General features: G+C 42.0%; 1 protein-coding gene across 8 annotated transcripts in view; it reads right to left on the bottom strand.

The window, feature by feature from the left end:
- Window positions 1-18,068, bottom strand: part of SORBS3 (sorbin and SH3 domain containing 3) — a 92,735-nt gene that overhangs the window by 43,697 nt on the left and 30,970 nt on the right. For all 8 annotated transcript variants that reach the window (XM_058194755.1, XM_058194752.1, XM_058194754.1 and 5 more), the window contains 5 exons: window positions 14,810-14,927; window positions 11,255-11,487; window positions 3,801-3,864; window positions 1,627-1,662; window positions 132-219 (listed from right to left, as the gene is read on the bottom strand). In XM_058194755.1, coding sequence (XP_058050738.1) covers window positions 132-219; window positions 1,627-1,662; window positions 3,801-3,864; window positions 11,255-11,487; window positions 14,810-14,927 — 539 coding nt within the window. The remainder of the gene's footprint in view (window positions 1-131; window positions 220-1,626; window positions 1,663-3,800; window positions 3,865-11,254; window positions 11,488-14,809; window positions 14,928-18,068) is intronic.

The raw sequence follows: 18,068 nt of genomic DNA, 5'->3' as shown, positions 1-18,068 counted from the left end.
TAGTCTAGTCTAGTCTTTATTTTCAACCCCATATTTATTTCTGATGTTCATATGGCTTTGCCACCCTTCTGTATGTTGGTGGGTTGCCGTCCTTCATAGGGGAGACTCACATCTTCCATGTTTCTACTCACCAATCCAAGCCATTCTTTTGACGGGAGGGTCTGCTTGAGGTCATCAGCGGAGGTTGGTTCTTCTTCATGAGCATTGGAGGGTCATGATCTAGAGGAGACAAAATTATCACTGCAAGCGACGGACAATCCTTTCCAAATGGAACCATGGATGATCTCTTTGATCTCTTCCCAGAATTACCACACACATACACCCACTGTTTAGACCAGGGGTCTCCAACCTTAGCAACTTTAAGACTTGTGGACTCCAACTCCCAGAATTCCAAGTGCTGAAACGATTGCATGGGAGCAACCGCTCTTCCGGTTTCCAGTGCTCCCCTCCACGCACGCACACACTCCCGTTATGTCACTCATGAAACCAGGAACTAGAAGGGCAGCTCCCTGGCAAGCATGCGCACACTGGAAAGCTGAGCTTCCGATTTCTGACACACATGCATGAACGCCGCCCAGCTGGTCTTCATGCACGCGTGTGTACCAGAAACTGGAAGCTCAGCTTCCCGACGCGCACATGCACGCTGGGGAAGTGATCTTCCAGTTTCCGGTGCTCCCCTGCGCGCGCACACACGCTCCCGTTTCATCACTCGCTGCCGAAAAGGTTCGCCAACACTATTATACGGTCAAGAACAAAGCCTGGCTGTACTACCGGTGTTGCATTTGCAGATGGACCATTTTGAACCCGAAACAGCCGTTTCTACAAAATAGATCTAAGGCAAGAAGCTCTGAATATTTTATTGGTGTAGTACAAGGGTAGTCAACCTTTTTTATACCTATCTCCCACTTTTGTATCTCTGTTAGTAGTAAAATGTTCTAACCACCCACCGGTTCCCACAGTAAAGCGCCGTGTATTTTCATCTGCGCATGCCTCTCGCGCATCATGATTGGGTTTGGGGCGGGTGTGTGTGCTGACTACCAGCTCTGCTTGTCTGTTACAGCTGGGTGGTGTGGCGGGAGATGCGCGAGCTATTCTGGGACGAGCCTCTTTTGTTTGCGGTCGCACTATAGCGCCATTTAGTTTCACTTAGGTAACGTGAACTAAACTTATGCGCGGGCGATACAAACAGTATATTTTCAGAAATTTAAATTGTCACAGGGGATTTTATGAAAACCTAATGAAAATGTTTTTAAATAATGCTATAATATTTTTTTTTAAAGTCAATTAAATTAGAAAAAAGGAAAGTGCTTCAGTATCGGACAAAACCCCTTCCGCCCACCATGAAAGCTGGAACGCCCACTAGTGGGCCCTAGGGACCAGGTTGACTACCACTGGTGTAGTAGAATGACCCCAAGATGCGTTCCTGCATCTTGGTACAAGTTCTTGTTCCACAAATGAAGCATCTTGAACCTCTTGTATTATGCTTTTCTCTAACACTAGAAACCCACAATTTGCCGTTACAAATGACACCATTCCTGGGAAATCCTTTGTTCAGTACACAACGACCAAACCTTTCCCAATTGAGAGCTAGGGAGCGTGTTCAAACGCAGAAAAAACAGTAGGTACCTCTTGGTTTGGAGGGATCCCAATCCAGATCTGATTCTGAAAGAGAAGAGAGATGTCCATGGGAGGTGGGCCAGGGTTGAAATCCAGCAGGTTCCGGAGAACCGGTAGCGGAAATTTTGAGTAGTTCAGAGAATCGGCAAATACCACCTCTGGCTGGTCCCAGAGTGGGGAGCAAATGGGGATTTTGCAGTATCCTTCCTCTGGAGTGGAGAGGGAATGGGGATTTTGCAATATCCTTCCTCTGGAGTTTTTTTTTTTTATTTATTTGCATTTATATCCCGCCCTTCTCCGAAGACTCAGGGCGGCTTACACTATGTCAAGCAATAGTCTTCATCCATTTGTATATTATATACAAAGTCAACTTTTATTGCCCCCAACAATCTGGGTCCTCATTTTACCTACCTTATAAAGGATGGAAGGCTGAGTCAACCTTGGGCCTGGTGGGACTTGAACCTGCAGTAATTGCAAGCAGCTGCTGTTAATAACAGACTGTCTTACCAGTCTGAGCCACCAGAGGCCCTTGGAGTGGGGAGGGAATGGTGATTTTGCAGTATCCTTCCTCTGGAGTGGAGAGGGAATGGGGATTTTGCAGTATCCTTCCCCTGCCCCACCCACCAAGCCACGCCCACCAAGCCAGATTCGCTTAAGAACCGGATTACTAACTTATCAGCTGTGGTGATTCACTGAACAACGGTGGCAAGAAAGATTGTAACATGAGGCAAAACTCAGTTAACAAAGGTCTCGCTAAACCCCAGAAATTTTGGGCTCTATCGCGGTCGTAAGTAAAGAACCACTTGTACGTCAAGAACGACTGGGCTCTATTGCAGTCGTAAGTCAAGAACTACAGCACACAGCAGGAGATGTTTCCTGCCACACACAATGCATCCGGTTCATCATTGATGAGCAAATGAAGAGGAAAAGCAGTAAGAGACTGCTACCTCAAGAGTGTGTTGCAGATCGTAAGAACAGCAGTGTGGCAGGAAATGAACCACGTTTCCAATCCACAAATAGGGAGGTGAAAAGAATGGACATTTCAGTTTGGGTCTAAGCTTCCTTTGGCAGTACAAAATAAGATTATTTTGTGGGAAATCATAAGATTATGATGTGGGGAAACTCCCAGAAAAACAACAATGGTACAGAAGAGAAATTGTTATCCACTAGAGCAGGGGTCTCCAACCTTGGCAACTTTAAGCCTGGAGGACTTCAATTCCCAGAATACCCCAGCCAGCTTTGCTGGCTGGGGAATTCTGGGAGTTGAAGTCCTCTAGGCTTAAAGTTGCCAAGGTTGGAGACCCCTGCACTAGAGGATCCACAATAATTGTAGTGTTCCTTGCTGGTTTTTTTTTTTAATCTCAATGCCCAGTCAATGCCCAGGTTTATGGTTTCTAAAGCCACTTTTTCACTATTGAGTTAAAGTGTAATCCATATCTTCAGAAACAAAGACGTAATCAAATTAGCTGCCCGCATTGCAGATTCCGGCGACTTTTCTGCGTCTGTTGCGATTCTCTGTCAACTCTTATCGGCTTTATTGGCCTGAAATAGATGAAAGAGTTGCAGAGAAGAACAACGAAGACGATAAGCAATCTGGAAGTTAAACCATAGGATGAATGATTGAGGGAATTAGGTATGTCTGGCATATCAAAGAGGGACGCGGTGGCTCAGCGGCTAAGACGCTGAGCTTGTCGATCGAAAGGTCGGCAGTTCAGCGGTTCGAATCCCTAGTGCCGCGTAACGGGGTGAGCTCCCGTGACTTGTCCCAGCTTCTGCCAACCTAGCAGTTCGGAAGCACGTAAAAAAAGTGCAAGTAGAAAAATAGGGACCACTTTTGGTGGGAAGATAACAGCGTTCCGTGCGCCTTTGGCATTTAATCATGCTGGCCTCATGACCACAGAGAAGCGGTATATAAGTCTAAGGGCTATTGTCATTGTCCTTCCTTCCTTCCTTCCTTCCTTCCCTCTGCCCACTGCCAGCAGTTCGATCCTGACTGGCTCAAGGCTGACTCAGCCTTCCTTCCTTCCGAGGTCAGTAAAATGAGGTTCCAGATTGTTGGGGGCAAGAGGCTGACTCTGTAAACTGCTTAGAGAAGGCTGTGAAGCACTGTGAAGCGGTATATAAGTCTAAGTGCTATTGCTATTGCTCAATTGCTAAACAGATTGCTCTGAAAAAAAACTTACCTGGAAGTTTACTGTGGATTTGCTGGAACATGCTGCGATACCAGTCCCTAGGACTGTCTACACTCTGCAATACAAAACAAACATGAAAAAAATCAGTAACAGGAAAGGAAAGATAGAACAAAGGTACACATACCATAAAGGACTAGGCAATATCTTCGCATGGAGTTCAATAATCCTGTAACATGACTGAGAACTAAGCTTCTCTCAGGAGTGCAAGAAGTGCAAGTGGTTAGAATGCGGTATTGCAGCTAACTCTGCCCACCACGAGCAGTTCGATCCTGACCAGTTGAAAACTGACTCAGCCTTCCGTCCTTCTGAGGTCGGTAAAATGAGGAGCCAGATTGTTGGGGGCAAGAGGCTGACTCTGTAAACTTCTTAAAGACGGCTGTAGAGCACCGTGAAACGGTATATAAGTCTTAAGTGCTATTGCTCATATGCAATGCACAGGCTACCAGGAATCTTGCTTTTTCGTCTCTATGCACAGAGCAAACAGGCAAGTAAATGATGAATTCGGAGGCGGTGTAGAGACTATAACTGACCTATGAGGTAAATGTTCTACAAATGTACAGTGTCTTGCAAACTGGAGCCCGTTGAGCTCCCTCCTTTGCTACAAAGTTAGTAAGGGAATAAGAGCTTTGATGCAAATACCAAATCTGTGATCAAGGTTGAGAGACTTAGAAACAGAGAAACTCCCCTGGGGAGTAATGGCTAATGGGCAAAGGAGCATTCCCTCTTAAGATTGGCTTTCAATTTGTAAACTGCAGTTTATATTAACTTGGAACTAGATCTTCACTCTATTAACCCAGTGTTAGATTTTAATGCCAACTCTTGCAAAGGAAAGCATTTTTATGTCGATGAGACCACAGAAACCTCTCGATGTCAGATCAACAGTTTGGATAATTTTAAATCCTGCGTGTCAAACCTACAGCTTTCCAGACATCATTAAACTACAAATCCCAGCAGCTTCATGCATGAGCCAGTGGAAAGAGATGCTTAGAATGGTAATTCATGGACATCTGGAAAGTCACACACACACACACACACACATATAAGGGGCGTGCATAAGAGCACAAGCGTGCCTACCATTCCTGTCCTATTGTTTCCTTTCGTTATATCCAATTAATATAGTTATTACATACTCATACTCATATATATGCTTATATATTGTACAATTATTTCATGCTTATGCTTATATTTACTGTGTGACAAATAAATTAGATAGATAGATAGATAGATAGATAGATAGATAGATAGATAGATAGATAGATAGATAGACAGACAGACAGATAGATAGATAGGTCTTTGGTTATTCGGGTTTTCTCCCATGTAAATGTCTTGGCGACGTTTCGACGAAGTCTCATTCATCATCTTCAGGCTTCAGCTTCGTGCTTCTGGGAGCAATGTGTGATTACAGCTGTTTCTATATATATACCTGTCTTTGGTTATTCGGGACCCAAACGCACACTGATCATGAAGCACGACCAAGGACCAGAAGCCAGACCGCAGCTGCAACATTAGCCATTTCAAATCCCTCCAATCCATACATACAGCAGACAGACACCCACTATGAAGATGTAGCATGACCACAAACATGAAGCCAAACAACAGCAATGCAGCTCACCAGCTCAAATCCCCCTGCAACTCAGACTAATCTGAGCACAACCAAGCCCCCACCCAAACAGGACACCCCCCCATCTAATCAGAGCACAAAAAAAAACCCCATCTAATCAGAGCACAGCCAAGCTCCCACCCAATCAGTTCAAACCCCCACTAGCAGTTAAAAAGGAAGAAACAGCTGCAATCACACATTGCTCCCAGAAGCACGAAGCTGAAGCCTGAAGATGACGAATGAGACTTCGTCGAAACGTTGCCAAGACGCTTCCAATTTTACGCGGGAGAAAACCCGAATAACCAAAGACCTACATATATATATACATATATTTTTTTTTATTAAAAAAATAAATTAAAAAAAAAAAAGGAAGAAACAGCTGCGATCACACACTGCTCCCAGAAGCACGAAGCTGAAGCCTGAAGATGACGAATGAGACTTCGTCGAAACGTCGCCAAGACACTTCCAATTTTACACGGGAGAAAACCCAAACAACCAAAGACCTACATACAAACACCCGTGAAAACCTCAAAAAAAATATATATATATATATATATATACATATTTATATATATATATATTTATATATATATATATATATATATATATATATATATATATATATATATATATATTCATTTCTGCACAGATGGCTCTCATTCATCTGCCAAATCATTCCCAGGTTTTCATGGCTTAGGAATCAATCCAAGAGGTCCCCAGCCTGTGACAGCTTGACAGTGGGTTGTACTTTTAAAAATGAAGAGGGGTGGGACTTCCGGTTTGGCACCGTAGGTGATGGCGGTGATCTTTACGATCACCAACCTCTGGATTATGTGGAATCGCTAGGACAGCTTAAATCTGCTGCCCAGCGGTTCGGAAAACCCCCTCTTCGGGAGAAGGAGAAGGGGTGAGCTGAGGGCAGAGGTTGAATTTCCCTAAAGCCCCTGAGAAAAAAGGGGTTTGAAGGGTTAAGTTCCCTCCAGTAACCCGAAGTGCTCCAGATCCGAGGATTCTTCTGCTTTGGCGGAACCAATCACCACGACCAAATGCCGAGATTTATTTTGGACAATAAAGGATTATACCGGACAGAACGAAAGTGGGAGAACTTTATGCAAGTAGCCAAGCCGATTCCCCGATACTTTGTAACAAGCTTGAAAACAGCAAGAAAATGGAGGCGAATTGTTAACAAGTTAACGAGTGGAAAGCGAAAGTGATACTTTCAGCGTGTGCCTCTGCAGTTGGTAATTTGCATGTTACTTGCTGCTTTAACTCTTTGCTGCCTGCTGATAGAATCTAGGAGATTTTTAAATACTGCTTTAAAAGACTGTGTTTCTCAGAGTTAAGAAGATTTAAAGTGAATATTAAGTTGGAAATAAATAAATAAATAATTTTATAGAAGATGGCAGCCAAACAATTAAAGTCTACTGTAACAAAGAGCTCTGGAACTTTATCAGCTGGTGCCTCTCCAGCTCATACAGCAGAGACTAGAACATTGAATTTAGAGGCGTTACAAGAGAACTTAAAAGGCTTTATAGAAGAAAAATTTAAAGTTATAACTGATGAGATGTCTGAAATGAAAGAGCAGATATCAGAAATTCAAGTGGGAAATAAAGAAGTTAAAGAAGGATTTGTAATGGCAGTACAAAGTTTGGCAACGAATGTGATTTTATTGGAAGAGGAGGTTGAAGTAATTAAGCAACATAATTCAAAATTAGAAAATAAAATGGATGAATTTCAAAGTAAAATGGAAAAGACAGAGGATGAAATAGTTTTGATACAATACAGAAATATGGAATTTGCTCTTAGAATCCGAGGTTTGAAAGAAAATAAGGAAGAGAATTTAAGGGAAATTTTTTCTGAAGTATTTGCTGAGATATTAGCAGCTCGTCCAGCAGATGTGGCTTATCAAATTGAAAAAATATATCGTGTGAATTCTTGGATAGCAAGGCAAAAAAAGTTGCCAAGGGATGTTGTTATTTATTTTACAAACAGAATAGTGAGAAATCAGATTTTGCAAGCTTCATATAAGGGGGAGAAGATTCAGATTGCTGGTCAAGATATCTTGATATTAAAGGAAATTCCACCAAAAATGTTAAGGGCTAGGAAGGAATTTGCCTTCCTGGTGAATGAACTTAAAAAACATCAGATTGAATATAGATGGGATATTCCAACTGGTATAATAGTATATTATGCAGGGAAAGTACATCGTTTCAATACGGTTGGAAAAGCAAGAGAATTTTATGTTGAGGTATTAAAAGTTGGAAGTCTTCCCCCATTGGAAGCTAGAAGAAGGGAGGCTGAAGTGAAGGAAAGAGAAGTGAAGCAGGTACAAGAACAGATTGTGATGGAAGAAGATTTATTACAAGTGTTGGAAATACCTACGACGGGTTTAGATTCAAAAGAACAAAGGCTGACTAGAGCTGCTGCTAAACGCAAGGAACAAGAGATGAAGGCACAACAACAACTGGCAACTACTACAATGGAAACAGTGGGAGGAGCAAGGCCTAAAGTAAAATGTGATCTGCGGCTGGTGTTCCAAAAGTTTCCTTTGGCCGATAATGGCAATTAAACTATTATCTTGGAATGTTAATGGCCTGAATTCACCGCAGAAGAGAAGGAAAGTATTTCATTATTTGAAATAATTTAAAAATGACATTACCTGTTTACAAGAAACACATATTAGATCTTGCTAAATGTTGGAGATGCGATTGTGAAGATGCTACTTATTACCATATATGGTGGACTTGTAAAAAAGTTAAAGTATTTTGGATTAAAGGCTGGTGGATCATGCAGAATATTTTGGAAAAGAAGATTAAGTTTACTCCGCAGTTTTTTCTACTAGGAATAATTATGGACTATACAGCTATAGAGACTAAATTGATTTTGAACTTAATAACAGTCGCAAGACTTTTGATTGCTCAGTATTGGAAGAAAGAAGAATTACCTACAATCGAAGAATGGACAAAACAAAACAACAAATGGACACTCAAAGTATCAAATCTGGCAGAGATGACAAAAATCTCCGCTTACTTGAAAGACTATATACTAGAAAAATATATTTTAGAATGGAAAATGTGGATTGATTATATTTAAAATAAGTATCAGATAAAAAAAAAAAAATCGAATAGCATATGAGTAAATTTAGGAAATATTTTGTATTAGATATATTTTTGAAGGAGAGGGGAATTGAGAGTGTGACTAAGTGTGGTGTGACTAAAGATTATAATTTAGGAATTATTTTGGATTATGATTGTTAGTTTTGATACCCTGCATTTTGTTCTGGGAAGTCGGGGTGGGGGTGGGGGTAAGGGGAGGGAATTGGGGGGTTTGGTAGAGATGGAGTGATGGTTAATGTACAGGGATTATTGAAGAAATATAATTAATGTAGGGTCGGGTCTGCATAGTTACCATTTTAGAACGGTGGGGAGGGAGAAAAGAGGTAGGAGGTAGGAAAGAGGAGAAGAGGAAGGAAGAGGGATAGTAGAGGGAGAAGGAAGGTGTAGGGTGGAGGGAGGAGTGGATGTAGATAAGAGAAGGAGAGGAAGGTTTGGAAAGTAAAAGAAGGTAGAAGAGGGAAGAGTGTTAAAAAGGGTGGTGGTGACTGGGCAAGCCCGACTAATTGTATATAACTGTACATTGGATGAATTATTTGATATGATTGTAAAAATAAAACTTTTTATAAAAAAAAAAAAAAATGAAGAGGGGTGGAATTCTTTGTCTAAGAAGGAAATAAAAAGGACAGAACTTATCCTTTCCAGTAGCCAACACCTAGATAAGCAGAGATGAACACCAGACAAACAATCAAGCAGAAACAGTAGCTTAAACAAAGGAGACAAACAAATCAAGCAAACAATCAGGCAGTAAACAATAGTTAAAGGACTACCAAGGAGTAAACCCGTGATGGCTAACCTTTTTGCCATCGTGTGCCAAAAGCGGGGGTCGCGTGGGGGGGTCGCGCGTGCATGTGCTCACACCCATAATTCTATGCGCTCCACCCCCTGTGGATATGCATGAGACCCCCCACACACACACACATTCCTCCCCGCTTTTGGCATGTGATGGCCCGGTGGGCCCAGTAGGCTCGTTTTTTGCTCTCCCCAGGCTCCAGAGCCTTTTTATGAGCCTGGGGAGGGTGAAAACAACCTTACCCACACCCCCAGGTCCTCCGAAGGCAGGAAACAGCCTGTTTCCCTACTTCCGGTGGACCCAGAAGGCCCAAAAATCAGCTGGCCGGCGCACGCATGTGTGCCGGAGCTGAGGTCGCGTGCCCACCGATATGACTCCGTATGCCACCTGTGGCATGCGTGCCATAGGTTCACCATCACAGGAGTCAACCATACCCCCACCAACACTGGCAGGGCAAGCAACTGTATATAAACAGGGAGCAAACATTAAACTCAAGATAGCACTGATGCTGTTACCTAGTTGGATAATGAACTGTTTGCAAGCAAACAACCTGGCTGTACAATTCAACCCTGAGCTGCTAATAGTCTCTTCTGTTGGTCCCCAAAAATATACGCATTGCACCATTTTGACCAGTTAGATGCAGATAACTTCATATATTTAGAACAATCTATACTCTTGACAGTATTGACCGCAGTATCAAACCGAAATGTTATCTGTCAAAAATGAAGGAAAAAGCATCACAAATAAGGGTTATGAAGGCCAACTCGCCATGGCTAACTCACCACAGGACAGCTTGCTGCGGGACAATTTAACCATTCAATTTAATTATTCAAAATAAATTTAAAAAAATGTTTTAATATTTGTCATTCACATTTCATTTTGTCCCTCCTTTTGCATCCTTTGTTTAATTATTCTGTTCCACCATTTCTTGTTGTAACTTTTGTCCCACAGCGAATTGTCCCATGGCCATGGTGAATTGGCTGTGGCGAGTTGACCATGGCGAATTGGCTGTGGCGAGTTGGCCATGGCGAATTGGCTGTGGCGAGTTGGCCATGGCGAATTGGCTGTGGCGAGTTGGCCATGGCGAATTGGCTGTGGCGAGTTGACCATGGCGAATTGTTGTAGACCCCACTCTGAATTAATTAATGTGAATTAATAGTTCAACCCTGAGTTCCGTCTACTCATTCATAGCTATTTTAGCTATAGCAACTATTACCATAACATAACATAACATAACATCAGAGTTGGAAGGGACCTTGGAGGCCTTCTAGTCCAACCCCCTGCCCAGGCAGGAAACCCTACACCATCTCAGTCAGATGGTTATCCAACATTTTCTTAAAAATTTCCAGTGTTGGAGCATTCACAACTTCTGAAGGCAAGTCGTTCCACTTATTAATTGTTCTAACTGTCAGGAAATTTCTCCTTAGTTCTAAGTTGCTTCTTTCTTTGATCAGTTTCCACCCATTGCTTCTTGTTCTACCCTCAGGTGCTTTGGAGAACAGCCCGACTCCCTCTTCTTTGTGGCAGCCCCTGAGATATTGGAACACAGCTATCATGTCTCCCCTAGTCCTTCTTTTTGTTAAACTAGACATACCCAGTTCCTGCAACCGTTCTTCATATGTTTTATCCTCCAGTCCCCTAATCATCTTTGTTGCTCTTCTCTGCACTCTTTCTAGAGTCTCAACATCCTTTTTACATTGTGGCGACCAAAACTGAACGCAATATTCCAAGTGTGACTTTACCAAGGCATTATAAAGTGGCACTAACACTTCACGTGATCTTGATTCTATCCCTCTGTTTATGCAGCCCAGAACTGTGTTGGCTTTTTTAACAGCTGCTGCACACTGCTGGCTCATATCTAAATGGTTATCCACTTACTGAAGAAAGGTACTGAAAAGTAGACATTTCCATCCTGTTTACAGTTACTCCAAGGACTTACCGATCGAGAGGCTAGGGGCATCCCAGACTCATCCACTGGCCCGATCCCATCGTACTTCACCCAACGTTTCTCCTTCCTCTTGCCATCTTTTGTCCAGGTCGCTGACCAGCCTGGTTGTGCTTCGCTGTTCACAAGTGCGTAATTGACTGAACCAGCCAAGTGAGGAGAATGAGCAGGTTCAGTTTTCAGTGGTCTAATTTCTTTAGCGGGCCAGGTTGGGTACCAATTATTCGCTGCCAAGAGACACAGTCAGATCATAATGAGAGGAAGATCTAATTGAGCTTTACATCCTATCCCTGTCTCCACTGTCTCTAATATTGCTACCTTTAGAACAATCAAATGGCTGAAGTTCCTAGACAAAAAAATAATAATAATTGCTACCAACCTGCCTTCCATTGAGGACCTGTATACTGCACGAATCAAGAAGAGGGCCATGAAAATATTTACAAATCCCTCACATCCTGGACATAAACTGTTTCAACTCCTACCCTCAAAACGACGCTATAGAGCACTGCACACCAGAACAACTAGACACAAGAACAGTTTTTTCCCGAAGGCCATCACTCTGCTAAACAAATAATTCCATCAACACTGTCAGACTATTTACTGAATCTGCACTACTATTAATTGTCTCATAGTTCCCATCAGCAATCTCTTTCCATTTATGACTGTATGACTATAACTTGTTGCTGGCAATCCTTATGATTTATATTGATATATTGACCATCAATTGTGTTGTAAAAGTTGTACCTTGATGAACGTATCTTTTCTTTTATGTACACTGAGAGCATATGCACCAAGACAAATTCCTTGTGTGTCCAATCACACTTGGCCAATAAAATTCTATTCTATTCTATTCTAAATTAATTGTATTTTAAATTGTATATTGTACTATCTGTTTTATTTTGCCTGTACACCGCCCTGAGTCCTTCGGGAGAAGGGCGGTATAAAAATCAAATAAATAAAATAAAATAAATAAATAAATTTGACATTATTTGGTAATTTTATGCGGGTTGGCTTTAAACCTCATTTAAGATGGCCTGAATTATCAGGGAAACAGATTATGCGGTACTTGGAGTAGCCCAAATAGGTTCTACTAACTATTTCTGATGGGGCAGGTGGCTGTATGCTGCACATCGCTGACAGGAAAATATAGATTGTGGTAAGAATTAGTGTCATAATTTCCAAGTTCAGGCAGTCTTCAACTTATGACAGTTGAGCCCTGAATTTCTGTTGCTAAGCGAGACAGTGAATTTTCCCACATTTGATGACTTTTCTTGCATTGGTTAAGTAAATCAGTTTGGTTGTTCAGTTGTAGTCACGTGGTTGTTAAATAAATCTGGCTTCCCCCAGATTGATGACTTTAGAGCAGGGATCTCCAACCTTGGTCCCTTTAAGACTTGTGGACTTCAACTCCCAGAGTCCCTCAGCCAGCAAAGCTGGCTGAGGAACTCTGGGAGTTGAAGTCCACAAGTCTTAAAGGGACCAAGGTTGGAGACCCCTGCTTTAGAGGACTCACAATACTCAGATATATAGGTAGTCCTCGATTTACAACCACAACTGAGCCCCAAAATTTCTGTCGCTAAGTGAGACAGTGGTGGTTAAGGGAGTTTTGCCCTCATTTTTATGAACTATCTTGCCACTGTGGTTAAGTGAATGACTGCATCTGTCAAGTTAGTAACACGGTTGTTAAGGGAATTTGGCTTCCCCGTTGACTTTGCTTGTCAGAAGGCTGCAAAAGGGCCTTTTGACCCCTGGGCATTGCAACTGTCATAAATCTGGACCATTTGCCAAGTGCCTGAATTTTGATCTGGCCTGGAAACCATATTAGACTTTAGGGTTCCAGACGCTGCCACATTTTTCCCCTGAGGGGAAGAAGGGGGGTTGAGGGGTATGGTAACATTCTTCAAGCGGTCAAGGTCGGATGGTGTTCACATCTGCAGGAAGAGTGGCAAGAAGATATTCGAATGAACTGGGAGAACGTGGGACCATGTGACCATCAAAGGGGTCAGGGGGGTGGGACTCTTGGGGTTTGTATAACTGGGGAAAAGAATCCGGAAATTCAGTTTTGGAATTGCACTCATCGTGTGCCAGTCTCCTCATGCTAGTAAAGAACTCTGGAAAAGAAATGTCTCTGAGTTTCTTTTACGCAGAAGAGGTATTTCTGGAACCTTGACACAATGGTCATTTAAATACAATAGAATTCTTTTATTGGCCGAGTATCAGTGGTGGGATTCAGCCAGTTCGCACCTATTCGAGAGAACCGGTTGTTGGAAGAAATCTTATTTTAATTTTTTTCCACTTTACAGGGCTAATCCTGTAAGGAAGGCAGGAAGGAAACATTCTGGTGGTGTTTCTAGCCTAATCTTTATTGCCCGGCTTACAGAAACTGCCTCTCGGGTTAACCCTTGTTACATTGTAACAGCTAAGGCGAAGCACTTCATCGACGTGAGTGACATTGAGTTGGCCACGCCCACACGGTCACATGACCACCGAGCCACGCCTACCCAGCTGGTCATTAGGTCAAAGAACCGGTTGTTAAATTATTTGAACCCCACCACTGCCAAGTATGATTGGACACACAAGGAATTTGTCTTTGGTGGCACATGCTCTGAGTGTACCTAAAAGAAAACATAAAATATATTCGTCAAGAATCATAAGATGCAACACTTCGTGATGGTCATGGGATACTATGACACTATACTATGAGGACTGGCATAGGAATTTTAAATAGCCTTTACTATTTTGATATAAATTTTATGGGGTTTTTTACGGTTTTAAATGTTTTAATCTGGCCTTATATCTAATGTTTTTAAACTATTGTTTTATTTGTATATTATTGCTGTTTTATCTTGGCTGTGAACCGCCCTGAGTCCTTCGGGAGAAGGGCGGTATAAAAATTCAATAAATAAAAAATAAAAAATAATAATACTAATAAGCAATCAAATCCTACTAGGAAGCAATAAAAACAATATAAGTTATAAAAATACACGCAACATGGATATAGCCGTAAGTTGGGAAGAGATAGGTACTAGTAAGGATGAGAAGAAGAAAATGAACAGTGCTGTTGTAACTTTGAGCAGTCACTACTATATGCACTGTTGTAAGTCGAAGACTAACTGCACTGTATATGTCACATCCTTTCCATTAAAAAAAACCAAGACTAGCATTAGCATTTGCTCTATTTCCATCTAACATCAAGAATACGTTGGAGAGATCAAAATTTTATCCCATCTAATTACTCCCTAAAAGGGAGGGAAAAACGATAAGAGAAAGAATGGGAGGGTTGCCTTAAGACACGTGGCTGAATTTAAACACTGGCTTTTACTCAAAGCTCTGCTGTCCAAAAGGACCATCAAAGGCTCTCAACTCTTCCCCTGGCAGGAGGAACACAAAGCTAGCTGCGTTTTAGAAGTGGGTCTAGTTGTATTTAAACTTAAAAAGATCAAGCACAAACGGATAACAGGAAGATAAGGCAGCAAGGACTACAAAGCGTTTCTTGCACCGCTTGCCAAGGAAATCTATTATCACTCCCATTCTTGGCTGGAGTATTACCTGAACTCTGCTGAGTTGTTTTCCATGGCTGAGATATCCCATTGTACACTCGGCGGGGAGTTGTATCGTGGAATTCAAAATTCAGGGTATTAGATCCACAATTGCGAATCACGGGAACCTATATATATATATATGAGGACAGATAAAAGAACATCATCCATTAGTACCAGAGATGGGTTTCAGCAGGCTCTGACCAGTTCTGGAGAACCGGTAGTGGAAATTTTGAGTAGTTTGGAGAACCGGTAGTAAAAATTCTGACTGGCCCCACCCCCATCTATTCTCTGCCTTCCAAGTCCCAGTTGATCGGGAAGGAATGGAGATTTTACAGTATCCTTCCCCTGGATTGGGGAGGGAATGGAGATTTTACAGTATCCTTCCCCTGGAGTAGGGAGGGAATGGAGATTTTACAGTATCCTTCCCCTGGAGTTGGGAGGGAATGGAGATTTTACAGTATCCTTCCCCTGGAGTTGGGAAGGAATGGAGATTTTACAGTATCCTTCCCCTGGAGTTGGGAGGGAATGGAGATTTTACAGTATCCTTCCCCTGGAGTTGGGAGGGAATGGAGATTTTACAGTATCCTTCCCCTGGAGTGGGGAGGGAATGGAGATTTTACAGTATCCTTCCCCTGCCACACCCACCAAGCCACGCCCACCAAGCCACACCCACGGAACCGGTAGTAAAAAAATTTGAAAACCACCACCAATTAGTACGCAATTTTTGCTCTCTATCGAACAACCTCTCCGTTGTGAAAACGGGAACTTAATTCTCATTGCTCAGTTGTGCATCACATTGCTAATCACAATCTGAGGCACGCCTTCTGCCCATATTGTGTGTATCTTTTACACTAGAAAAGTTCGTTGGGCTGAGGACTGCTTTTGTTTTTATCGTTTTGGGAGGGTGAACATTTATTCCACTATCTTTTCTTTCTTTTTCTTTTTTTTGCCTCCCAAAATAAGGCTTAAATTCAGATTTACCAGTGTAATTCTTACTAAAAACTTACTAAAATACTATTACGTAGCATTATTTTACTAGTTTCTCATTCTGGATCCTAATAAAGTGAGCTGTATCATAACCGAAGGGAATGTTTAGACGTTTACAATGTGGACAAACAGCAAGTTAATTTCCAATTCTTTAGGAAGGCAATTTTCCTCCTTTGAATAGAATAGAATAACAGAGTTGGAAGGGACCTTGGAGGTCTTCTAGTCCAACCCCCTGCTTAGGCAGGAAACCCTACACCAATTCCGGCAAATGGTTATCCAACCTCTTCTTAAAAACGTCTAGTGATGGAGCATTCACAACTTCTGCAGGCAAGTTGTTCCACTTATTGATTGTTCTAACTGTCAGGAAATTTCTCCTTAGTTCTAAATTGCTTCTCTCCTTGATTAGTTTCCACCCATTGCTTCTTGTTCTACCCTCAGGTGCTTTGGAGAATAGCTTGACTCCCTCTTCTTTGGGGCAGCCCCTGAGATATAAGAAGACTGCCATCATGTCTCCCCTAGTCCTTCTTTTTATCAGACTAGTCATACCCAGTTCCTGCAACTATCCTTCATCTGTTTTAGCCTCCAGTCCTTTAATCATCTTTGTTGCTCTTCTCTGCACTCTTTCTAGAGTCTCAACGTCTTTTTTACATCGTGGTGACCAAAACTGGATGCAGGATTCCAAGTGTGGCCTCACCAAGGCATTATAAAGTGGTATTAACACTTCTTCCTCTTCCTCCTCCTCCTCCTCCTTTTTTTTTTTTTTTTTTGAAAGGGCTCTTTGATCTTTCCGGATAGTTTTATATTGTTTGCCTTGCAAATTACTTTATCAATCCAGACTGATGAAAGCCCAACTATATCGTATTACAGATTTCTGTGTAATTTTCTCAGTCGTTTTTCCTTGGGACTGACAAGCCACAGCCCCTGAATGTTGCAATGGAGGAACTGAGAAAAGATCACGGGTGAGCAAATATACTACTTCCTTTGTACATTTTCGTGCTGAGAAGACTAATTTAAGCAAGCACCGAGTAGCTTGTTTCTACTGGGCGGGGGAGGGGAAACAATTTTAATTAAACATTGTCCTCCAGAGCTGATAGTAGAAACATGTAAAAATGTGTAATTCTTAATTCAATTCGCATAATTAATTTAGTCTGACTCTGAAACTTTATCTGATCTGCTCTCTTATTCTGTTTTTTGTTCCCACAAGTTTCGATAGGGGAAAAAAAACATTATTTTTATTTACATTACATCATTATTTTCACAAATAACTCAGGGCGGTGAAGATATCCAACATACCTTCCTCGCCCTGTTTTCCCCACAACTCTTGTGACATGGGTTGGACCGAGAGTGACTGGCTCAAAGTCACCCAACCGTCATTCATGGCTAAGGCGGGATTTGAACTCATGGTCTCTTGATTTCTAGCTTCCATAACCACTAGCTCTCATCTTTTCACTTATGGGGAGGAAAAAGAGTCAGCAGATCCAATGAATGAAAAGACCTGATATTATTAAGCCGATCATGTCATCCCCATTTGCCTTTTCTCGCCAAAGCTTCCAGAAGTCAGAACAGAACAGAATAATAGAGTTGGAAGGGACCTTGTAGGTCATCTAGTCCAACCCCTCGCCCAAGCAGGAGACCCTACACCATCCCTGTCCAATGGCAGTCCAATCTCTTCTTGAAAGCCTCCAGGGATGAAGCTCCCACAACTTCTGAAGGCAACTGGTTGATTGTTCTCACTATCAGAAAATCCCTCCTTATTTCTAGGTTGAATCTAAGTCAATCTAATGAATTAAAAAGTCATCAGTAAATTAAATCGAACTGGGTACAAAGTACAGTTGAAGCAAATTCTCTGAATTTATCAGAGCCCAGCTCAATCGATATCTTCAGGTTTGCTGTCGGGAAAATGAAAGAGTGCAACTTTCTGCAACTTTACTTCCCAGAAACTAGTCTGTGAATCTAAGAGATAAATAGAACCAAAAAAAAAAAAAATCATTTATGGAAAACAATGCGGTTTAGTGAAACAAATAAAACCGGCCTGTTGCCGGGAGGAAATGGGGAAGATGACAAAATGTATGTAATGACAATCACAGCAGTGAGGTGAGTTTTAGACACTTGCGTCAGGTTTCGTGACATTATTACACGAGCAAGGCAATGGTAAGGTGACACGCACTGTCGTTTTGACATTGTCACAGCTGGTTTGGAACACCTGAGCATGAATGCTGGGCTGTTAAGCCCTGTTCTGGGCCTGACCTTCTTGGAGAACAAGCTATCCCTACAGGAGC

This window comes from Ahaetulla prasina, chromosome 9, assembly GCF_028640845.1.
Source record: "Ahaetulla prasina isolate Xishuangbanna chromosome 9, ASM2864084v1, whole genome shotgun sequence".
NCBI classification, from domain to species: Eukaryota; Metazoa; Chordata; class Lepidosauria; order Squamata; family Colubridae; genus Ahaetulla; species Ahaetulla prasina.
This window is presented reverse-complemented; position numbering and strand designations above follow the sequence as displayed.